Here is a 25046-nt window from a genome sequence, read left to right on the forward strand (position 1 = left end):
AAGGGTCCTCTCCAGGAAATACCACATCGCTGCTTGGCACTTCTGGGAGTCTCTTATCTAAACAGCCTCGAAAGGGGTGTGTGTTTGGGATGGCTGCAGCGATAAAGCACCCTTGGTGCGCACAGGGAGCACTGCGGAGAGTCTTAGCTTTCGTTTATTACTCTCATTTTATAGGCATCAATATGGTGACACACAAGAAAAGCTCAGCTTTCTGTTCAAGGCGTGCGTTACCCTGCAAAAAGGGGTCGGGCAGAATTTAAATCTTTTTCCCTGATGCTCCATGAACCTCTCCATCGCTCCTCATGATCCTCCATCCTTCCCCTCGAAACCCCACGAGCCGGACCAAGGCAGCAACCCCCAGCCCAGTCCCGCCCTCGAGAATTATCCTGATATTAAGGAAGATAAGGAAGATATTTGCTGTGTTTCTACATCTAAGCGTATTATTTTTGACTTTGGTCCCCTCCACGTACCCTCCGCAGCCACCCCCGTTGGTGCCGTAGTGCACGCGGGGCTCGCTGGATGCCAGCTTGATCAGCTCGTTCCACTCCTTCTGCCACTCCTCTTCCGTGTAAACCAGACCAGACTGCAAAATGCCAGATAAAATACCAAATAAAAACACCCAAATCTTCAAAGCAAATACTTTCCAACCTCTGCAGCAGTTTTCTACACGCAGCCACAACTCTTCTCTATGGATTTATGCAAAAATAATCAATATATTATGCAAAAAACCAAGATGCATGTTTCCAAATCTGTGTTCTCGAGCCAGTGGAAGAGATAATCTGCCCGAAATGAAAGTTTGCCTTTTTGCGGTGTGGAAGTAAACATTTCAACCCACAGAATGAGGAAACCTTTACTATTATGCTAATCCTTCCAGTAGGGGAGATGACATCGTCTATTGACGAGAGATGGTGGGAGAGATAGTCGGAATAGCTTAAATAGAGAACTTATTTTCCTCCAAAAAAAACAATGTAAGACACCACAGCAGCCATAAATATTCAACTCGAGGGGAGATTTAGATGAGATACCAGGAAGAAATTCTTTGCAATGGGAAGGGCAGGGAGCCGTTCCCTCCTCCTCCTTTCCCCAGCTCCATAATCGGAGCTCCAGCATCCAAACACAACAGCCCAAGCGCTCGACGCTGCCAAGAAACCCTTCCAGCCGTGCACCAGAAGCAACGGGTGGCACGTTCCGCTCTCCACTGGGTTCTGCAAGGCATTAATTAAGTTTCTCTGCTCCCGGTTATGTCGTCAACACAAATTCTTTCATCGCCAATCTAAAGCTCGTGAAGCAAAGCAGGGGAGGAGAGTATCGCGCCCGGCGCGGGTTGTGAAACACAGAGCAGCATCCGTCACCCTGGGCTGCTTCCTTCCGAGCTAATGTGGAAAGGAGGAGCTCGTTATCCTCGGTTTCCAGCCAACCGCTGCGGCGGGACCTGCCATTCCTGGACCACTGCACCATCGACATCCCCCACCGACTGCCCAGACCCTCCGGCTCCTGCCGAGCACCGCGACCGGGGCACGACACCACCACATCCGACAGCCCCAGTATTTTCAACTCCTTTTAAGATCCGCAAGTCACACGACTTTGCTGGCAGCTAATTCTGGAACACGCAGTTTGAAGAGATGCATAAAAGCATGCTTTTAATAGCAGTAAAACCTCCGATTATTTATTAACTACCCTGCTTCAAACAGGGAAATATGTATTATTGTTTTTTTTTTTCAAACTGTCAAGATATGAATTCTTTGTGCCCTTCCAAAAATAAAAAGGAAGCTGGAGAGTAAACAACATCCTTCAGTGTCAGATGGAAACAAAAGTTTACCCCGTTCCCAAAAGCCTCTCAACACGGAGGGGCCGCCTCGCACCATCTGGCCCCTCTCCACCTTGCCAAAGCCGTCGCCCCGCTTTCGGGGGGGGTCCCCGTGCCGCGGCTTTGAAGGGCCTTTAATGTGGCAAGCTCATGAATTTCCTTTTTTGGTGGAGGAGTTGGTGCCGCGCTCTGGCCGAGGCGCATGTCACTGATCTTTATCGCTGGAGAGACCGAGGCCACCGCGTTGCTTTGCTCTGTAAAGCCCGGCACGGCCATCACACCCTGCTGCACCTCAAATGCCTGAGGCAATACTCATTTTCCATTGATACTGGGCAATTCTAATAATAAAAAAAAAAATTCCTACCTTATAATAAAGAGAGTTTTCCCATGGTTCAGAGGGAAGGAGAAATCTGATCGCGGCACAGCCAATTATCACAAGCCAGGGAGTTGCCCAAAATTCAAGGCAGGCTTTATCACGACAGGGAGCATCGCCCAGACCCACGGGGATACCTCCTGGAGACGCTCCCCGTGAGCTCAGGGGACCCCGCGTTCGCTCTGGGTCTTACCTCCTTGTTCTGCTGCGTTTGCTGCCAACGCCACCTCCGCTTCAGGGCTTCCCTCTCCAGGCCTTTGTCCATCAAGGTGTAAAGGGATTTGCGAAGCATAAGATCGCGATCGTGGAAACCCCACATACCTGCGCGGGGAGGGGAAAAGAAACGGCAGCGGAGGATGAGAGCGGCTGGCATCGCTCCCTCGCTCCGCTGAGGTCCTGCAGCCGGCCACGACCCAGGGCAAGCGGGAAAATCGGGAAAACAGAGGCAGAAAAATGCACATTTCTCAATCTAAACAATAAAATTCCTAGTTCAAAGCCTGTGTTTTCCACCAGCGGCGAGTTTTGTGCAGCTAAATGGAGATGCTGCCGCCTCCGCTTTCAACTCGAAAGCATCTCACAGATGCAGCAAAATATTTGCTCACAAAAATCACCCGCTCCTTTACATCAACATCTGATGGGAAAATGAGGCCACGTTAAATGAGACTGTGGTTTTGCTGTGTCTGAAATATATATAACGAAGGAAAAACACAACCCTGCTGATTTAAGAGTCTGGAAACCACAGAAAATTTACTACGGTCCCACTTGACCAGACGAAATCAAACCTGGGCTCTTGAAACATGCAAGAGGAGGGAAGGGGCGACTCTGTTATTTCCCATTTCCTTCAGAAATACAGGGAAACGTGCCAAATGGAAGGGGAGAGGTATTTTAGAAGTACACAAGCTATTGGAAGCCAGTTTCCTTCAACCTATTCCTCTCCCACAGAGCCGGAGCGTCGCGACTGCTCCCACACCTCCTGCTGCGGGGTCCAGGACGAGTGGCAGCATCCCCGTTTCCCGCGGGAAGGGCCGGGAAACGCTGGGTGCCGCTCCCGAAGGATGGTGCTGGGCTCCCCTCCCCAATCCCAGCCGGAGAAGGGGCTGAAGCGAAGCCGTTCGTTATTTCGCCCACCACGAACGAAGGCGAGCCCTCACCCAGGGAGGCGGCGTGGAGCAGGCAGTTGCCGTCGCCGGTGGTGGCCAGGGGAAGGAGCCTTTGGCAGCTGGGATCCACGTTTGCCCACCAGTTCAGGCGACCTGCGGGAGTATTGGAGAGCGTGAAAACGGGGGCCCGTGACACAGCACAGGATTGGCACATTCCTCCCCGTAAAAAAACACCGCTGAGGGTAGAAACCTGCTTAATTTGCAGGGGAACAGCCAAAGAGAGGAGCAGTTCCAGAGACAGCCTGTGGCCGGAAGAAGGAAGGGGTCCGAGACAGTGGTAAAGCAACAAAAAGGGGAGATCGGAGCTGCAAAACTTCATGGGGATGCAAGGAAAGGGCCAGGCTGAACTTAAGCTCACACAAATTAGAATTAATTAGAAAGAGGAGCCAGCGCAGCCAAGACTTTAACCCAGACCAGCGCCGCCCCCCCGTCCGTTTCTCCCCCTCTCTACTTATTTCAAAACCCATCAAGGCTTTTGAACCCTTATTTCAAACCCTTATTCCAAACCCATCAGGCTGAAAACGTCTCCTCAAGTGCCCGTCACAAATAATGCCCAACAGCTTTCCCACTTAAAACACGCTTTTTGTTTCTTCTTGTAACCAAATCGCTCCTATTTAAACCATCTCACATCAGTCATTTTTTCCCCGCTCACCGGTTTAGGTAAAATACCCGGGAACTTTTGCTGATCCCAGCAGCTTTACCGATGAAAATGCAAACTGACAGTGCTTTACACCATTTAAAAATAGCAGCTTTTCGGTAATAGAAGGCACTTGTAGCAATTCAAGTCAAGAGTACCTAAAAATAGAAGCTGGGAAAAAATTAACATACATGCCGCAGTCAAGTGGAGTGCGACGGGAGGTTAAACATTTATCAGGGAAATGAAATCGGGCTGAATTAGGACTTTGAACTCGCAGCCCAGCCTGTGTCTTGCTCTGCCTTAAAACCAGGCGCTGCCTCCCTTGGCTGGGATTTTTTTCCGGCAGCTTTCCTGCAGTGGGTCCCGTGCAACAAGGCAGGTTTTTTGGCTGGTAGATGCTTCCAACAAGTCGCCTTTAAATTGCCCTTGCAGAAAAACCAGCCTTTTCCCAGCATTTCTAACCAACTTCTCCCTGCTCCCGAGCGCAGGACCGCGGCTCTCAAACACAGGACTTCTTGAAATTGTTTGCACAACCTCAGCTTCAGCAGCTGTAGAAGGGCTAAATAGAGAAAACTTGTTTTTAAACCCCAATAAACACAGGAAAAACGTTCAAACACAGCGCTGGCTGCAACGCCAGGGCTGGTTAATTTCTTTTCTCGGCGCGGGGAAAAGGAACCCGTCGGGATTGCGAAGTGTTTAGCGCAGAGCCTGGGGACAATAGCTCCGCTCGGAAAAGCCGGCTCTTTTCACTCGATATAGCTCCTGGCACAGCGAAGCCGCAACACTGCGCCAAGTGGCGCGGGGCCAGAGGAGCGAATCGAGCAGCAAAACAGCCTCTCACGCAAAAGCCAACCCAAACGCAACGCTACCGTGGGCAGCGCTCGGCTCCTTCAGTTATTCTTTTTTTATCCATTTCACCTCCTTCCTGGAAAATTCGCTGCTCTTTTAGACGGCTGGGGTGGGGGGTCGGGGGTGTTGGGCATCGCCGGTCGGTGCTTCGGAGGTGGTGCCACCTCTGCTCCAAGCGGGACGGGTCCCGCGCAGAGGGGACACACCTCGGGGAGGTATTTCTATTTATTTCTGTTTGCACGGCGCGGTGAGGCTGCGCATGGCCACAGCCAGGCAGCCGGAGTCGCTTGTCCAGATTTCCAGATTACTCAAGAGAAGTCATCTCGAAAAGAAACCGCATTCCCCAAAACCCTTCTCCAAATGTTTTGCTCCCATCGAGGCTGTGGAGAGGCCAAGAGGCCCCTAGAAGTATTTAAAACGACATATTTCTCCACACGTGGTTATTAGGAGCAAGCCCCGAGAGCTCCAGGAGAAAGACAAATGGTTTCAGGAGCACGAGGGACCTCCCTGCAATCCCCATTCGAGCGGCGAGGCCGGCAACAGCTCTTCCGCACACCTGAAGACCCGAAGTTCCTCTGCATCCAGCACCACGGCTCTCACGGGGTCCAGTTTTGCCCTGCAGCTGGTTTTGCTACAGAACATCTGTTTGTCCCAGCAGAGGTCAGAAACCTGCGCACAAACGTGTACGGTTGGTAAAATACCGTCACAGTTGGTAAAACACCGTCATTTCTTCTAACAGGAACCATCTAAATAGGTCACGGCAGTGGGAAGGGACAACGATGGGGCTCCTCCCGGCCCGGGAATAAGGACTGACTAATTGAAAAACCAAATGACTTCCCTAAGGCTACCAGGGAATCCAGCGCCATAATTGCAAGGCCACCGTCAGGGACAGAGGGACCGTTCCCAGGGGTGACCTGGCCTCCGGCTCCTCGTGCCAACGTGACAGACCCACCATGGACACCCAACCACGACTGTGCTGTGACCGCAGACCACGGGGGACCCCATGACTGAATCACCGGGGAAGGTGAGGGAACAGGATCACCACCTACAACGGGGCTAAAAAAGAGACCAAAAAAGGAGAACAGCTAGAAAAAAGCGGCATCTCTGCTGAAACACGCTCATGTCATATCCAAAATAAGATAATTCATCTGTAGTCTCCTTGTTTAATCTGGAGCCCATCTATGATGAGAACAATACCTCCAGGAAACATTTTTTTTGGGATCTGTCAGCGACAAGAGCGTGTTGAAGCGCATTTAGACGTGGGAGGGGTCAATGGCAGGGCAGCAGGGGTCCTGCGCTGCGGGCAGAGTCCTGCGGACCAACTTCTGAGAAGGTTTCTCCTGTCTTTTTGAAGCAAGACCCAGCCGTGAGCTCGTCTCTCCTGCCAAGGGAACCAATGACTTAGGGGTGAAAATATTTGCAAGGTGGATGCCAGGCAGGTAAGGCAGAGGGGGGGATGTGTACGCACGTGCCTCTGCTCACGCACAGGGTAAAAGGCTTCCCAAAAGCTGGGTGATGCATCACCGAGGCACCCAGCTCTTTGATCGCCCGCTCCGAGACGCGGGACGTTTATGCCCCAAGAACGAGGAACCCGTTTGCCAGCCCTTCCGTGCCGTTCCCGCAGCAAAGAGCCCTCATCTCTCCACTCAGCAGTTTTTAATAGTCCACCAGCTGATGTTTATTATTAGGGTAATATGACATTAGTCTGAAGTGCGAAGCAGGAGGTTTCTTGCTGATACGCTGGGGGACGTCTGAAGATGTGCTCGGCCCCGTGTCCCTGACCCTGGGGACAAAGCCTGACCTCGGAGCCAAGGTAAAGCCACCAAATCCAGGGCTTGCTTTCAGAGCTTCCTGATTTTTATTTTTTTTTAATAGCCTGGGGCAAGGCACTGCTGACTGCTCCTCCATGTGTGCAACGAGAAAAAACACTCTGAGTCTTCAAAATATAGGGCAAGGCTTAACCCACTGAGGTTTGTGACAAAGAACACGAAAGTTGCGGCAAGGGCCAAATTTTCAGCTCCACCAAGACCTTTTCATACAACTCCGAGCACGCTAAAAGCTTTCCAAGAGGATGTCATTACAATTTACAGCCACTTTAAAGCACACTTACTCTGCCACCGCGGTGTAAAGGGATCTCTGGATAGAAGGAGAGGAGTATTTGAACATTTATTGGTCTATAAAATATTTGCTTAATCCCCTATGGGCAGCACGTACTAAATTAATAACGGGAGTCAGCATAGATCACAGCACCACGCTCACAACCCTGCTCCAAATTACGCTTGGAATATTTTATAAATGCAGTACAGCCCTTTAATAAAGACAAACACCCATTTATAACAAACCCGCATACGTAACGCAGATACACTTTAGCCTTCAAAAGGCACTTGCTGAAAAAAAAAAATAAAATAAATCAATTACTTAGTGTTAATGCCGTCTCAGCGTGCCAGGAGGCGTCCCCTGGCACAGGCAGCCACCTCTCGTCCCCCAGCCCGGAGTTTGTGCCGCGGCAGAGCCACCCAACGCCCCCCCGCTGCCGCTCAGGTGTAGATCGGTGGGTTTTAACCTGCATTAGACGTGACAGCTTCGCCCCCGACCGACGGTAACGCCGCTGTAACAGGATCACTTGGATCAAGTGTTCGTTTCCAAACTGTGAGAATATTTATTCCAGGAACGCTCCAGCAGGAGAGGGCTAAAATTTGACATTAAGAGTATATATTATGGAGGAATAGTTTTCGAGGTGCGTGCATTGGTGACAGAAAGAAAGGAGAGGTGGAAAAGCTCCTGAGATCTTGCCTGGTGTCCTCCTGCCCCCCCGCCCCACACCGGTAACAGGCATTAGGTTTGCCCTGCCAGCAGGGAGGTCCCGTTCATTCACCAGCTAAATCTTATTTACAGATCACCGAGCAACTCTTCAGGAGGAAAACAGCACGTTGGAAACCAAACCCAGCTGCGCCCGGGAGGCGGGTCCTCTCCAGGCAAACAGAAAGCCAGCAGAGGAGTTCTCCTGCCTTGAAGCAGCACATAAAACGCATCATCTGTCTAAAATGTTTGTAATCGCTTCTAATATTTGTCAGCGGCGATGAGCTACTGTCTGTGTTATGCAGGAATTGCTTTTCCCCCACCTTCTCCCAGGAAGGCCGCCAGGACGGTGCAGGGCAGAGGGTGAGATAATGCAGCTTTTTTTTGAGCGTTACCGCCCAGCTGCATGAGCCGTGATGACACAGGCTATTTATTTACGTTCGGTGGCTGCAGGCAAAGCCAAGCAGACTCTTACTCAACCCTTGCACCATGCTACAAAAAGGGATGAAATAATACCCAGCAGATACACGTCCTCGCAATGTGCTGGCTCCTTGCGGCACCGCTGCAAAAAAAACGCCACATTGGCATTAAAAAAAAGTACTCACCAGCCTGCTCCAGTGCCACCAGCATGGACTGCTCAATGAGGTCTCGCTCGATGAAGCTGCGGAAGTCCTCGGTGTAGACGGTGAGGTCGGGCAGCTGGAAGGTGCAGATGGGCATCTCCAGCAGATGTTCGCTGCTGCCGTTGCTGGAGACGTGGGAGCGGGCCAGGGAGACGATGGTGGAGCTGGCATGGGAAATGCCTCGAGACAGGCGTTTTTCTGAGAAAAGAAAGATGAAAAAAACATCTAAATGATGCAGAAACAGCAAACCTTGCAGAAGCAATTATCAAATTGATGCCTTCAACCAGTATTTTTCATAGAATCATAGAATCATGTAGGTTGGAAGGGACCTTTAAGACCATTGAGACCAAGACGGGTTGCCAGTGCTTGGATTGCTCCAGCATATAAAATATTTCAGGCCCCAGAAGGAAGATTTAAATTGATTCGGATTGTTTTTGTGACACTGACCTTGCACAATGTCATCCTGCCGCTGGAGCGGCGGCCGCATGGGCCGGGCTGCCTCTTTGTCAGGGGGTTTATAGTTGCGTCCCTCGTTGAAGGAGTGGGGCAGGTTGCCGGCGTGCACTTGCCGTAGCTGTTCAAAGTCACTCAGGGCTGCACTCAGATCCCAGTTCTTGCCTGGATGGGAAGGAATCAATAGTGGTCACCATCAGACGAGAGAGAAATCAAGTCGGTTCCTAAAAGATCTGCAATAGAAACTAATAATAGTTGAGTTTATCATGAAGAACGAAGGCCATCTGGCAGAAACAAGGAGGAAACCAGGGTGCAGCACCACTCATTCAGATGGTTGATACGTATCTGCCAGGATGTGCAGTTCTGGAAGAGATTTAACCACGGCAGTGCCCAGAAAGTGTTGGCTCTACTGCCAATGGGGGGTTTACACCTCGCGTGTGCAGAGACACAGAGCTACTGCTCTTGGATGCTGGACATCTGCAAAACCTAAACAAAGGTCCAGAGACCTCAGATTTTCATAGAGACACAGAATCACAAAATGGTTTGGGTTTTAACCACAAAATGGTTAAAGCTCATCCTGTTCCCCCCCTGCCCTGGGCAGGGACACCTCCCACCAGCCCAGGTGGCTCCAAGCCCCGTCCAACCTGGCCTTGAACCCCTCCAGGGATGGGGCAGCCACAGCTTCTCTGGGCAACCTGCGCCAGGGGCTCACCCCCCTCAGAGTGAAAACATTCTTCCTTAGATCTAGTCTGAGGTAGAATTTTGCCAGAAGAAGATTCTTGGCTGCGAGAAGAAGGGCAGGGTCACCGTAACAGCGTACGCAGCACAGAGATGGGACTGAAGTAAAATAAACATAGTTTTGCCCTTGGGGAAGGGAGATGGAAGGTCAGGCTGCGCCACCTCCACCAGCATCTACACAATCTCCGCAGCCGATTGCTCCAGGTCAGACCCCAGCACTTTGATTTCTAACCCTCCAGCTGCCGGGAAGACAATCCCCCCCCGACGCAGACACCCCCGTACCAGCCCCCAGCCCTCCGCACCCTGCGGCACCGCAGGATGACGCTCCGGCGACAACACCCAGCTTCAAAAGCCAAATTCAGAATACAACGTTTTGTATCTCAGCGCGTGGCTGGAGGGACGACCGCCCAAAACCCAGAAGCCAGCGAGGCCCCGGCGGGGCAGGTGGCACCAGAAGAGCTTTTCAGCATCTGGTGCCGTCACCGTCCAGATAAATTATTCAGCAAAACACCCTGAATTTCGTGGAGTTGAGCGAATCCCTAAAGCGGTTCCATTTCCATTTAACACTACCCAGGCAGCTGCAAGAACGTAATATATATTAAAATAGTCTTTCAGCATGCAATAAATTGACTTTTTAGGAGCCACTATCTTCCAAAGGCGAGAATACACAGAAAAACCCCCAAACCCTACCATATGGCTTACATTTAGGAAAATTGTGATTTTTTTTTTTTTTTATTCTGAACACTGTTAATCTAGGCTCTTAAATTAGCAAGTTAGCAGACACTGCAGAAAGAAAGCCAACTTTATATATAGTAACTCCACTACAGGAAAGATATATAAACCGCCAATTTGCTTCTATCATAGCTCACGGACAATAAAAGAAGTCATTATGTCTAATTCCCTAAAGGAAATACGCTCCTCGAGTATTTAAATTCTTTTGAGAGACGTAATTTGCAGCATTTAATGATTGACTCCAAACGGAAAGTTATTTTCAGGTTTACCTTTTGAGTCAAGCGGACTAATTTTTTTTCTTTTGCCTTTTTGTTTTTCTTTAATGACGTAGTGAATCAGTATCAAGGAATGACAATGACCCACCAGATTCAAATTAATTTTGCGACAGCATCCCTATTTGCTCCAGCACGGCAGCAGCAGGAGGATTCTCCAGCGACCCTGGCCCATGGCAGCTGTGTCTCCCAACCAGCTCCACCAGCAGCTGCTTCAGAAACTGACAAAAAAGCTAAATTTGGGGCGCAGAAAAAGATAAATTTGGAAAAAAAAAAAAAATCTAAATTTTGGGAAAAAAAATTATCTAAATTTTGGAAACTCTATGTGAAACGAGCAGACTCATAAATCCCAGTATTCCTCGACAACCCGGTTACCCGCGAGCAGCTGGAAAGGGCAGGACTGATGGACCCCACAGGGCTCTTGGCAAAGAGGCGGCGTTTGGGGAGATTTCTGCGCAGAGCGGGTTCGGCCGGTGCCTGGGGGATAAATGGGAGGATCCCTCCTCCCACGGGAAAACCCGTGTCCCCATGGGACACCACGGGCCAGAAGTTCAACCATGGAGAGACCCAGAGCCCAACTTCTCCTTGCCAGAACGCGGCATGATTTCAAAGAGCAGAACCTAATTAATTTTCCTAATTAATACATCTCCTTCTCCCCCAGGTCTTCAGCTTTGTGGTGCTGGGTTTCCAAGGGCGCTGGAGAGCCCAATGATGGAGAAGACCAATGTTCCAAAGACCTGCCGCTGCCACCAGACAGTGACTTCGCTTGTCACCTGCGCAAAACTACGAAGCACGGACAGCAAACACGACTTAAATTGCTCGTATCACCCTCAAACTTCACATCTGAATAATTCACAGAATGGTTGAGATTGGAAGGGAGCTTAAAAACCATCTGGTTCCAACCCCCTTCCATGGGCAGGGACACCACTTCACTTTACACCTATTTTATCTGACCGCTTTCGCTAATATCCGCCTAAAAAAAAAAAAAAAATTAAAAAAAAAATAATAATCTCTGTTTTCCCTTCATTTCCACCCCTGGAATTGTCAACTCCACCCAGGCTGCAGGAGAAACAGCAGCAACTCAGCGGCACGTCACGAAAATGAGCTAAAATCACCCACGTCAAAATAAATCAACGCGTGCACGAGACTGAGAGCTTGAAGGAATATCTGCTTCAGCCTTTTCTATTGCGAGCCTAAGCGTTTCTTCCAAAAGATAATATTAGAAACCCTGACACGAAACGAAGCAACCTAAACCCAGAAACCAGAAGACAAACACACCACAAAACCCACAACTTGCCAGATTTCCGCCGTGCCGGCGCTCAGCTCGCCAAATTAAAAGCTGAAAGTCTGAACCAAAGGGAACAGGAGCCTCGGAGGGGAAAAAGCGACGAATCGATGCCGCAAGCGCCAGGGAGGTGGAGCAAATTGCCTAAAGACACAGATTATAGCAATAATTTCAGGGCTTTGAATTTATTCCTGCTCGAGCATCCGGAGCCAGGGCGGATACTGTAGCAGCATCGGCTGGTTGCGGGTTTAAGCAAGCACAAAAATGACCTGTATCACACGAGAAAAGGAAGAAACACAGCGAGTCTGGTCTTGCGTTATAATTCCTGATTGGTTAACTAATGTACAAACTGCCCCGCAACGTCCATGTCCTCCAGCATTACAGCACAGGCCGGTATTTACTCACCAACCCCTTGTCAGCGTTAACCCAAAGGCAACGCTCGCCAGCGACTTTACAGCCCCAAAATTAAGCCCTGGGATTCCTTTCTCCTCCGCCCCTTCCCGTTGCTGTAAGTACAGGGTGAAAAATAAAAATTACCTGCAGCCTTCAACCAGACACCATCACCAACGAGCACCCTCTCCATCTCACGGAGTTTTGGAGAAAACCAATATTACACCATGTTTTAGGGCAAATATATGCATTTTAAAAAAAAAAAAAAAAACAAAAAACCCACCAGGTTGAGCACGCCAGAAAGCCGCCAGCGCGGTGCGTGGAGGCTCTCGAGGGCTGGTTTGCCCCTTCGAAAGCAAACCGGCTGAAGGCAGGCGATGCACGATCCGATTCCCAAGCATCCTAAGCGTCTCCATCCCCTTCAACCAACGGACACGGCGCAGAAGGAACCTCCCGCGCCGGGCGAGATGGGGCTCCGAGGGGATGCTCTGCCAGGAGTGGCCACCAACACCAAGAAAACACGATTTATATCGGAATAATCAAACCACCTTTGCACGCAGAACAAGGTATACCAGTAAGAGCAGCGTTTTGCCTATATAATTACCACCCTCGTGCTTTGCAAACACAGCAGCTCCCCCAGCGCCGGCCCTTCAGCCCTTCGGAAGGCGCCGCTGCTATCAAGAAATAAAATATCCTGAAGTTTTGCTGCTTGTGGTGAGAACCACAGACAAAGGGAGGGAAACAGTGCTCCCGGATGATGCCTTCTCCTTCCTGACATTTGAAATTCATTATCCGACGGAGGCGTAATGAGAAACCGAGGCAGAATTCCACCGCGGCACGAGTTTAGTATCTCGGGCACCGCACTCCCCAGCCACCAGCCTTTTTCCCACCCGCCGCCTCTGCCTCTTCCGTTCTTTTATTCCCCATTTTCTTTACCTTCCAGCAGGTCTCTGGCCAGTCCCGGCTCTGCCCCCGTTGAGCGAACAAAGTCGGAGAGGACGATGTCCATAGCCGAGGCCGCGGGCTCCCGGATCCCCACCGGCGGCTGGGCTCGGATCTGCGCCTGGGCATCAATCTAGGAAAGGAGACAACACGGCGGCTCGCGTTACTCCCCAGCAAATAATTAGCCCGGCCAGGCAGCCTGCGAGCCAGCCGGGAAATATCCAATGGCAGGTGCCGAGGGGGGGAAAAAAAACCAACACCCCCCTCCCCCCCCCCTTAAAACTCATCGTATTTGTGTTGAACTCATTGATAACTGGGAGGAAAAAAAAAAAAATAATACAAATTCTGCTGCTTTCTCCCCGCGCAACTCTGCTAACAACAGGCACACCAAGGCAAATTAAGGGCAAAAAAACCATAACACTTCTAATTTCAAATGTGGTGGAGCTTTTCTTTCTGAAATCGCGGACAAGTAGCCAGGAGAACAAACGAGTTTATTTGGTAGCGGCAAGAGAGCAGAAAGTTTCTCTTATACATTCGCAGAGAGCTCGGCGTCCCAGCACACGGGGAATAAAAGCAAGACTAAAACCACTGGAATTAGATGTTGCCTCTGCAAAACAAAACAAAAAGCCCCTTTCAGGTAAAGAAGGAAAAAAAAATATAAATAAATCCAACTCCTCTTCTTGCAGAAAAAAAAAAAAGAAAAAGCTAATTCCTCTTGTTGCAGAAAATACAAATGCCCCAGTTTGGATCTTCTTCCCAGAAGGAGCAAAACCAGCCCGGCCAGGCGCGAATGACGTAAATCTGAAATTTTCACAGGTTCTGAGACTGCGAGGTGTGTGCTCTCCAAAATCCTGACTTTCTGCATTCCTTGGGGCAGAGAGGGAGCGTGGCAGCACCCGCCGCAGCTCGGACCCGCCAAACGCCGCCGCGGAGGGTTATTATTGTCATCTTTTTGCAGTTAAAGGGTTATGATAAAAATTCGGCCATCGAGGAAGAGAAACTGCTGGAGAGAAATTCATCCCAAGCTGAAAATTTGGCACGTGAAGAAGAGGGGGAAGAAAATGTGTGAGGCTGGGTGAGGGAGGTGTTGGGGCCCTGGGAGGGAATCTCAGTATTTTATGGAAAATGAACAAACCTCTTTGTTTTCCTGCTGCTTTTTTTTTAAAAAAAAAAAAAAAAAAGGGGGAAAAAGTCTCTTTTCAGGATTATACCTAAAGATGGGCAAAACTCCCCAAGAGCTGCAAGTCAACCATCCACGCTTTAATCTGGAATTTCCTGGCTTTGTTGATTAACCGTTCTCGTTATCTTCCACGCTCGCTAATCGTACACTTATTAACTTCACGCACACAGAAAAACTACTTAATATTCTTTTATCGCCAGAGCAATCTCGGGGCTATTGTCGGCTGAAGGCAATCCTAAATCCAAGGGCATTCAGACGGGGAAAATTTGGCAGGCGGCTCTTGCTCTTGCCCCATTAACGATGTAGGGAACATCCCTAATTAGAAGCCAGATGTTTGTATCCTCTAGCCATTGGCTATAGAAACAGCGAAAGAGTTTCTAAATGAAAAACTCGCTGCAATAAAGGATAACTTCCTTCTGGTGGGTTAAAAAAAAAAAAAATTTTTAAAAAAATAAGCGTATGCGGCAAAGCGTGGCTTTTTGGGAGGAAAAGAGCAGCAGCACAACCCACACCCGCTAACTCATGGCATTTGCAGTTACCCAGCAAACTCCCGCGCGCTCGAAAACGTCAGCCAAAACACAGATGGGAAATTCCGGGTGCCCCGAGGGATCTATCACCGGGGCTCCCCCGAAGGAAAGGCCTTCTCCTCTCTTATTTCCTTTGCCGCGCAAGGGAAAGGCGCTCTCCTCTTCCCTCCATCCCTTACGGGGAGGAAATCCCGGCACAAGGGCATCAGTGACCACAAATACAGCATCCAGCGAGGGCTACAGGCATCGAGCACACCCAAATACCCCCCCTAAATATATATATACATAAAAAAAAATATACGTCTGTATACATAGTGGGCAGGTATGGTGCTACCACGACCACTTCCAACGCCGGATATAATCCCTAAGTCACCTTCCCCTTTACACCACAACTAGAAACGTGCTAGAGAAAGTGTATTTAGAGCTAAAACCCAGTTGTTTCTACGATCTCCAACAGTTATTTGCAGGACTTAAGCAAATTAAACGGTGCATAGCTGTGATTTAAGCTTCCCGAAGAACCCAGTCTCCCCTCCATCCAGCATGGCCATCGCACAAACTTCACCCCAAACCCCTCCAGGTACCGGTTTTCCTCCGATATTTAATCGGAACGGGCAACAAAAAGGGCAACAGGACTAAGCAAATAAGTCACCTGAAAATACCGGAGGAGCAGCCCCAATGCAAAACGCCTCACCTTTCATATTTTAGATTTTTTGGGACGAATTTGCCTGTTTAGCAAAGCAGGTCATCAGATTTTTACTCTACAGCTTTGACGCAAATCCCAAATACTGAAGGAAGCCATTGATCGTGTCCCACGTCGTGGGGTTTTTCCATTATCATACAGTCCTTTTTTTTTTTTTTTTTTAAGGTATCTAAGAAACACTCCATAATCGGTACTTTAGAAGGAAATGCTACTTTTAAAATACTTACATTTTAAGCCATTCCAGTGCAAAAAATCCAAGCGTAATGCTCTCTGCACCCCAAGCTTTTGTGTGCAAATTAACAGCTGAATTTTGAGTCCTGCCATCACGCAAAAAGGGCAACCTCCACATTTCCCTCTTCCTGCTAACAAAAAGCCAAAACCAAATTGCCTTAATTTGCAGAGGCTTTAATTAGAACGATTCCCTGTGCACTGCCTGGCTATGGGAGGGAAGTACCCAGAAGCACTAGCAAAACGTGCTTCCGAAGATGCCGCTATCCCAAAACTCCTTTAATTTCCCCCAACATTTCTACATCTTGCACGTCCCTTGAAGCTTTTCTCATTTAATTCCGCCCCCCCCCAGCAATAGCCACTAATGGAAGGTGTTGGAAAACCAACGCGTTTTCCTTAATTGCATTTTCCAGGTACAAAAAGGAGTCAAGAAAACGCACCTCCAAGCTCTTTGGCTAATGAAGAATCTTGATTTGAGAGGGGGAAAGGCGTCCGCGTGGAGCAGGAGCTCCCGGCGAGGCTTCGTTCCCAAATCCAAGTTAAAACAGCAGCAGGAACACGCGGCCACCGCCTCCTGCTGTGATAAGGCCCCGGCAGCACTTGCCCATCGCTTTTTTTTTTTTTTGGCAAGAAACGTGACTTTCTTGCCGCTTTTGGCACCGACGCCGCACCCGCAGCCCAAAATCACAACCACAGGCGCTGCGGGGTAAACTTTATAGACGGCTTTTTGGGATGCAGCCATCGGCTACTGCGAGCAGCCCCAAAGGCGACAGACCCGCGATATATCCTGGCATATATACCCCAGCAGTTTATATTCAATATTTTATCTAAGAGAAAAAAAAAAAAAAGGGGCAAGTAATTGCTCCCGGAAACCTGTCATGATTCCCACGCTGAGGTTTGCAAAACTTCCAGGAAAAAAAAACCAACCAAACACACACAACACCAAAACACAACCGAACCCCACCCCAAATAACATCAAAACACCTTTAATTGCAAAACGTACTATTGATATTGTGCCTCGAGAGGATTTATGTCTTGGTGTGGCCTCTTGTCAATAAGGTTTCCCAAAATTTTAGGTAGAGGAGCAGAGCAGAGGGCCGGGGGAGCAGAGTGCCTCCTCCGCAGCCAAATCCAGAGGAAAAGCAGTTTTTATTGGAATAATAAAATCGGAATTTTTTTTGTAATAATAATTGTGGATTGTACACTGGGAGCGGACAATCGCGCGGTGTTATCTGCGCCCCATCAGGAAAACTCTTTGGCAGCACGTTTTGGGGGGAATGCTGTAAAACGCGTACCCAGCCACAGCTCCGGGTTTCCGAGGGATATTCTGGCCATCTCCCTGCAGACCAACGGGAGACCAAGGGACACAGCGCATTTATTCCTTCCCCATCCCATTCTGCTCTACCTTGAAATATGGGGGGAAAAAAATAAACGGCTTGATGGATGCGCTGGTTTGGTGGCTGCAGAACGTGGGGTTTTGGGGCTTCACGTCCTCGCTGAATCCTCATTTTCTTTGCACGGCAGCTCAGTTCTGCCTTTCCAGGTCGCTCCCCGCCGTCTCCCACGGCTCGTTACCTCCCGTACCCCTTCTCTCCTCTCCCGTGGGTCACGTCTGCTCCAGTTCCAGGGCTGGAACATCACGGCTGAGGCTTCTCCGTCCCACCACAGCCCTCGTCCACTGGAGGCTGCAGAGCATTACGCTCACAGCAGACTTGCAGCCCCACCACTTCTGACCCAATATTTTGAAACCATCAGAGTTTATTAACCCTTCTGCTGATGGATGTTGTCAGCGCCCACGGCTTCCCAGACGTTTTGGCGTGCTCTCAGCTTTACGCTTTTCCCCAAGAATTTGCCGTATCACTGTCTGGATAAAAATCGGTGTTCCAGAGGGTTTCCCTTGTCCCAGCACCTTTCAGGTGCCCGCAATCTCTGGCCAAGCTCCATAGAGATAAGAAATCAGGTCAAAGCTCAGTGCCACTCCACGTGGAATCCCACGTTCACCCCAGTTTCTTCTCCTTTTCCTTTGGGAACACACATGTTTTAAATACGAGCTCCAGAGGCGGCTTCATCGGGCCACCAGCAGCATCTTCAGCTCTCCTAAAAGCTGCTCATTTTCAGGGATTCTCCGATCTCCAGCGGCCTCTTTATGCCATCGGCTCACATCTCCATCGGATGCACTGCGGGATAACGTCAGTGGTCTCAAACCTCTGGAAATCCGTGTATTCTTACTCCCGCCGGGCACGCGTTGCCCTCACCGACCTCATTTCCCAAGCATCTCCCTCCCGATGCCATTCTCTGAAGAAACGGCTTTATTTGGATCAGCGACAAAACACCTACCCCATGGGGACGTCACAATATTTAGTTAGCTAATGTTTGTAAAATGCTATGAAAAGCTTAATTAAGCCTCGCCCTTATGAGACACTGGAAGGATTGGGAGGCTCATTTCAGAGGCAGACGGGGGCCAGGCGACGAAAAGATGAGTTTCCACCTCCCATCACCAGCCACTCCGTAAATCATCCTGGGGGAAAAAAACCCAGAAAGACATAAAGTGCCATCGCCTCGTGGTCAGAGGCAAAGATCCAAGACGGTATTTTAAACATTCACCTGCAAAAAGAGCACAACGCTCAAATCTAATAAATAAAAAGCTCGTTATGCGCAGGACCGGGTTCTTATGTGACCGACCACCAGCTACAGGACCAATCCCCCCCACGCGGAGCCGCCTCCGCTCCGGCTATCAAAGCTTAGCAAAGCGATTTACGACGGGGCCGGGTCAGGTGGCGAGGTGTGGATTTACGGCTGCCTGCCCTCGTTCCTCCACAGTCCGTCAGGAGTTTTTACAAGGCAGCGACTGCTCAGCGCCCACGCCCCGGGCAGACCCCCCAGCTGCATCGCGACGGGAGCTCCTTCTGCCCCAGAAACCAGCTCCCGGAGCCCCCCAGCCTCTGCAAGAAGTCACTGGTCGCAGGGCGAGAGTGACTCGGGCAGCTAATTAACGCAATTTAAACACCCACGGCCGCCGTCCGGGGCAAAGCCTCAACCTTTCGGTCAAACTTACCAAGAACTCAACTTCCACCCCAGCTCGCATGAAGCGAGCAGCAAGGGCGTCCCGCTCCTCTGCGCAGACGAGCTGCTAAAGAAGCCTGAATTTAAATCCGACAGAATTAGTCGATCATACCTCTGAAGGCCACACTCAGTGTATTAATCCAGTTCCAACTGCTCTTCTCCCCTAAATTTTTATTTTTAAAAGAACAAACAAGGGAATTCAAGGCGTAACACCTTCCTGGCTGTGTTGGGCTTGAATAGCACAGGCTCAAAACAAAGCTAAAAGGTTATTAACAAATTACTCTCCACCTTGAGATGTTTCTAAAGACATAAAAGCCACGGGGTGTTGCTTAAATCCTCACGAGTTCCTGGGATTTTGGAAGGGACCCAACATGGTGCCCGGCTGGACCCGGAGGTGTTTCGCAGAACTGCCAGCAAATGGTTTCGGGCTGATTCATTGGGGTTTTGGGTGTTTTGTTTTGTTTTTTTTCCTTATAGTCCTCTCCAGAAAGGACGGCTGAGTTCATCGCTGCTGGAAATGCTTCACCCCGTGTCGCTGTCGTGCCCAAACACGCTGGCATACGAATACTTGTAGAGCACGGTCCTCCGGAAGGAGCCAGCCACCAGCATCAGCTAACGACGACTCCCCTGCGAGAAAAAGCTTTTTTGCCAAAAAAAAAAAAAAAAAGAAGTCTCACACCAAACTAACCCTCCTGGTTCCTGGTCACCTTATGGTGACGTACTGAGCTCCGCTTCCAAAAACACTTCCCATGCTTGGCACCGCACCCCACCAGCTGCTTTATCACTCTTGTGCAAATATGGGAGGAAAGCACAGAAAACGTGAATTTACAACTGTGCGCCCAACGCCCTGCTAAGAGCCTCCTGGAGGCCAAATATTTCAGAGCCTTCATCCTCCTGCAGCAGACGGCCCTGCTTTCTGAAAGCCAATCTTATCAAAACCAGCAACGTAGCGTGAAATCTTCAGTTCTGGCACAAAAGCAGGTTGAATAGGGGAAAAAAAAAAAAAAAGAAATGAAAGTTGGGTGGGTATTTTTTGTAATCTGTCTCAAAAAAAGCTGCCTGGCAAGAAATGCGCTGACAATCCCCGCCGTCCCAGCGGCCAAGCCCAGGCCACCAGCACCGGACCCGGCTCTCGGAGCTGCTTTAAACACGTTTTGATCCAGGAGTAACTAAAACCAAGGCCGGAGGCAGGTGTCCTCCTTCAGCCCGGGGCTCCCTCGCCCCACACAGCGGGACACAGCAACCACAGCTGTAGCAGGAAACTCTACGGTTTCAGCCCAAGGAAAATGCTGGCGACAAAAGCACACGTGCAGCATCTCTGGTTGTTAAACTCCAGTTGTAAGTCAACATCGGGAAAGGCGGCAGCAGCCCAGGAGGGTTGCTTTGAGCCGGGGTTCGTTTGCTGATGAGGAGCGCGATGAGGAAAGGGTGGACCAGGCAGGACAGGACTAGGCCACGCCGGGGGTCTTTGGGCGGCCTCTGCCTCTCAATCGACACAATAAATTCCTGCCATCGGTGGCTTTAAAGACACCGGGAACACAGCTCGACACCACGTTTTGCCGGCTCCCCACCCACGGATGACACACAGGGTTTTATTACGTTACCTGGAGGCTTCTCCGCTGCTTCTGCCCAGGATTATCAGCGATTTATCAACCTGCTCTTCCCCCCCCCAGCTGGCACCAGGGCGATGATTCCGATGGAGCAACACAGCGGGGAGATTACGCCGAGCCGTGAGTCACACCTCGCCCCGAACTATAATAAGCCTGATCCTTACACAAACAGTATTTCTTGCTCGGTCACCGCACCCAGAGAAAGAGAGAGGGAAAAGCCGCGCATCCCAGGGATGCCTCCACCTACGGCCCCTTCGGAGCTTCCTCCTTCCAGGCGGCGAAACGACGGGCGTGGAGAAAAGCCGGGTTTGGTTAATCTCTATGTGAGTCTGCAGAACCTTCGTAACAGGAACGGACCAAAATTAAAACGGTTGGTCCATCTAAAACAAGAGTAAAGTCAGAAAAAAATAATACACAGAACTGAAGCGACTCGCGGCTTCCTCGCTCCCCACACCCTCTCCGCTGCATAATACAACACCAAATTAATTTGCCAAGTTTTGGGGAGGCACAGAGCATCCTGGTCCTCCATGGCAATTCCTGCAGACTGCTCCCCACCCCACCTCCGTCGGGCAAATTAAGAGAGTCCAAGGGCAGAAATAAAAAGGAAGCGAGGTAAAATAATTAAGTGTCCCTCAGCTTCGCCACTGGTGCCTTCCAGGGCGTAATGGGGGGAAAAAAATAACCATCAAGCACACTTAACTAAATAAGCATTTCACCAGAAACAAAGACAATCCGCAGAACAGGGAAGATGGACTAGTGGTTCCGGGATCGTAATTTTCAGGGGCTTTAATTTTCTTATTCTGTTAAGATTTCAATCATGCCGAGATCATGTACTTCAGAAAAGAAAAGTAAAAAAAAAAAAAAAAAAGTATATTTTTGAGGGCTAGTGTCAAAAGTAAGCATTAAACATGATCAGGAACTCCTGTAGTGTAGGCAGCCTTTGACAGCTTTGAAAAGGTATTTCCAGGAATATTTTCGGAGTGTAAAACTATGTTGTCTCTCCCCCAGCTCCGCCGCGTGACTGTCTGACGAGGGCAGGGACCCGCGCCAGGGCTCGGGGCCCAGAAGCCGAGTCAGCGTGTGACCTTGGCCGGGCACACCCCAGGCTGGCGGATGCGGGGGGAACCTCCAAGCTGGACCCCCCAAGCCCCCGAGTGCCCCCAGATGAGAGCAGGGGCGGGAGGTGCCACAATCCTGGAGAGCCCGACTCCTGCCAGCAGCTTTTCGCTCCCCACCGTCAGTGCCTGTCCTGCTTTGAGGGACGGAGCTCCACCAGAAGGACCCTTCCACCAGTGAAACCTATCGATCTCCTAAACCAAAAAAACCCACCCAAAAGCCTGCAATTAGCAGCGCTTATGGCTAACGTGGAGGCAAACGCGGCCGGCTCGCTCTCCCATGGACCTGCGGGCAGCCGGAGGTTCCCGGTGCCATCCCAGCCCCACACCTGAGCTGCCCGAGCCCGGCTCTCTCCTTAACAAGCCTGAAGGGACTCGCCACCAGCAAACGAAGCTGCTCACGCGGCTCAGCTCCAAACCAGCACTATCTGAAGGTCCTGGAGGGAGGGGAGGGGGGGTTCCTCGCTTTCTCCCCCTGCCCACGACCACGTCCCATCCCGCACCCCTGATCTGATGCTGGCAGGTTACCTAACGCAGGCCAGAAGCGGACCAAACCGAGCGGGATTAATTAACGATGCCGCGCTGAACCTGACCTGACCCAAAACCTTCATTACAGTCGCTAAGCTCTGACGAGGTGCCATACGAGGTGGGGTACGGACCGGGCAGCGCTCGTTTCAGAGAGGGCAAAAAGTCGAAGTGGCGGATCATCATCAAACCCACCGTTACCAAAATAGCGATTCCGGGTGAAAAGGAAGGTACCATGAGCTGCTCCAGCCCAAGGAAAGGGCACTGCGGATGCAAAAAAAAAAGAAAAAAAAGGAATATTTGTACATGGATGCGATGGGCTGGACGCAGCGCTGAGGTTGCAGCATCTCGTGCGCGGTACAGGCAGCGCTGAGATGTCCCGTGCCTGCGGCTGGAGGTTTTCCAGCAGCAAAACGGCATTTTTAAAAACACCCTGTTGCTCAAGAGTCGGAGCACGAGCAAAGCAGCCGTTAGGCAAGAGCCGCAGCGAAAGTTTATAAAAACATGACCGTTTTCCTATGGTCAGCTGCTTTTAAATAAAAACTTTAGCCTATTTTCCAGAGCTACAACCACCTGCTTCCCTTTGCTCTAAATACAGCCCTGCTAATTTCAACACCCAGATTATTCTAAAACTTGGGCTGAGGAACACACCAGCAGCCGCCCAGGAATGAAGCCTCTAAGCCCTAGAAAAGCTAGAAAAGTCTCCAACACAAACGCAGCAGCTCCGTTAAGTCCGAAAGGCTCTGCCCACAGAATGACCCCTCTTATTTATCAATTCCTCTTTCGAGGAATAAATTACAAACCCCAACTTTCTGTTTCAAAACAGTCCCGAAGGCAAAACGATGGCTTTAAACCCCGATGCGGAGCAGGGTTACGCTCACAAGAATTACAGTAATTATACAACGACCCGGCTCTCTTCCCATTTTAGCCAACTCCGAGGCACACACTGAAAATAAACACCATTTTCTCCGCGGCTGCCTGCAAGGAAATTCAGTTGGAGACACGTTCACCTGCTTAAACCCGGCTGCTGCTATTTCCAGCGCAAACCCTGGTTTTGCAAGAGCCCGGTGCTCGCTGCTCTCCCGGGGGGATGCTCGCAATCAGCACCACAGCAGATTCTGCCACCCAATTAATCACCATTTCTCCCCATAGTACCGTCACCCAGCCCTCTTCCTGCCGGAGAAAATCTGTTTTTCTGTCATTTGAAGAGAGGAGTTTAGAGTTTAATCAGAGGGCCATCGGGGCCGAGGCATGAGAGCATCCCTCCCAGCACTGAGCAGAGTCACACCCGCACGGCGTCCGGCAGCACAGACTCCTCAGGAACGCAGTAAATTCGCAAAAGAAAAGCAAACCAACAGAAATTAAGGCACTAGAAAGACCACAGGTCCTTCTGAGCATCCCAACAGACATCCCTGCCACACACGCCAGACAGAAAAGTCAGGAGCTGCTGCGCTGCCTCCCCTCTACGAGCTTACAATCAAGTGGCTAAATATCACGTTTTCCCCCCAAAACTGACACAGCGCAGACACATGCCGCTCCAGCCGCCGCACAGCAGCTTTGCCAATGCATTTTCCATTGGGAACATCCCCTGTATTTCCTGGGTAAGGGCTGTTTTCCCAGCCACACCAGGGTGATGACTCGTCATCAGCAGAAAGGAGCTCGGCACCTGCAGTCCCCACTACGCTACAAGCCACTGCACCAACTCGTCATTTTCCTTTTACACCAACTTTAAACAGCAGCTTTTGTTCTACTGAAACTGTTAATTCAAGTATTCAAGTCTTGCAATCAGCACTGCAAAGCTTTTTTTTTTTTTTTTAATACTTTAAGACACTATGAAGTGCCAATGAAAAAAATCACCACGAGGCTCTAAAGCCTGAGCGAGCAGCCGGCTCCTCTGTGGCACCAGGAGTTTGCACGCTCTTTACATCGTATGGAAGAGGGTCGGGAAGAGCCGAGCTCCATGCAAGATGCGACAGAAAGTGAACCCAAACCCCAGAGTGCGACGGCGGTGTTCGGATGGGAGCAACTGCCATTGGCCCTCACCAAGGACTCCTGACATGCAGCAGGGTCAGGAGGAAGAAATCTGAGGTCGTCAGCAATCCAAGGTGGAGAATTCCAGCCGTCAAATTCAGCCTTTGCGGCTACGCCATTTAAACCGACAATAACGTCTTTATTAGCCCTGCAATTCAAAGTTGAAAATCATCCCCCCTGCAAGTGCATCGCCACCGGCAAACGCATCGTGTAACTGATCATCACGCACACAGCTCGGTGTTAGCCCATTTTACAGATGGGTAAGTGGCGGGGCCAAGCCGTGCTCTCCCCAGTGTCACCGGGAGCCGTCGCCTGGGAGGATCCGTCCCGTTACCGCGCTCCTCGCGTAAGCGGCTCCCGCACCACGGCGTCGCTGCGAAGACGTTTCCCTTAAGCAGGGGATTGTCGGGGATGCTGGGGCCGGTGAGTCACCGCCGCCTCCGCGCCCACTCAGGAACGTACGGAGTCGGCGGCAGCGGCAACCTGTAATTAGCCGGACGAGAAACTCCCTTTCCTCCCGAGACAAGGGCCGAGCCAAACTCCGGGAGTTGTTTCCACGCTGCCGAGCGCGGCCCCGCCGGCGGCGCCCGGATCCCCACGCCGACACCCGGCCCCGTTCGACGGGGAAAAGGCGACGGGTTTTCTCCGGGGCAGCGAAGTTCGCTCCAGTCGGCACCAACCACGGGGCCGGGCACCGTCCGGGCTCCCAGGCCGCCTGGGCCGCACCGGAGGAAAAGTCCCCAGATCGCAGTTATTTGGGCCAAAAAATTCACCGGGAGCAAGAACGTTTCTTAACAAACCCCCCGCGCCCGGGGACGGACCGGGCCACCCGCAGCCGCCGTCCCGCTTGCTCCCGGTGCGAGCGGGGCTCGTCTCCCCCCCCGCCGGGCCCCGAGCCCCGATAGGTCCCTCACACCGGCGCCAGAACCATCGACCCCCCCGGGGCGGCGGAGCCGCTGCCCGAGGGCCCATCACCGGACTGGGGCGAGGAGGACCGGCGGCGGGGG

General features: G+C 50.9%; 1 protein-coding gene across 3 annotated transcripts in view; it reads right to left on the reverse strand.

Annotated features, from left to right (window-relative positions):
• OTUD7B (OTU deubiquitinase 7B) overlaps positions 1 to 25046 on the reverse strand; it is a 34718-nt gene that overhangs the window by 9432 nt on the left and 240 nt on the right. The window contains exons 1-8 of one of the 3 annotated variants that reach the window (XM_054182615.1): positions 24269 to 25003; positions 24052 to 24187; positions 13055 to 13193; positions 8696 to 8866; positions 8231 to 8446; positions 3332 to 3433; positions 2374 to 2501; positions 471 to 583 (exon numbers count right to left, since the gene is read on the reverse strand). In XM_054182615.1, the coding sequence (XP_054038590.1) occupies positions 471 to 583; positions 2374 to 2501; positions 3332 to 3433; positions 8231 to 8446; positions 8696 to 8866; positions 13055 to 13127 (803 nt within the window). In that variant the 5' untranslated portion in view covers positions 13128 to 13193; positions 24052 to 24187; positions 24269 to 25003. Of the gene's footprint in view, positions 1 to 470; positions 584 to 2373; positions 2502 to 3331; positions 3434 to 8230; positions 8447 to 8695; positions 8867 to 13054; positions 13194 to 24051; positions 24188 to 24268; positions 25004 to 25046 lie in introns of those variants that run through there. The other 2 variants (XM_054182616.1, XM_054182614.1) reach the window with 2 other exon arrangements.

The sequence above is a fragment of the Rissa tridactyla genome, chromosome 23, assembly GCF_028500815.1.
Source record: "Rissa tridactyla isolate bRisTri1 chromosome 23, bRisTri1.patW.cur.20221130, whole genome shotgun sequence".
Classification (NCBI taxonomy): Eukaryota; Metazoa; Chordata; class Aves; order Charadriiformes; family Laridae; genus Rissa; species Rissa tridactyla.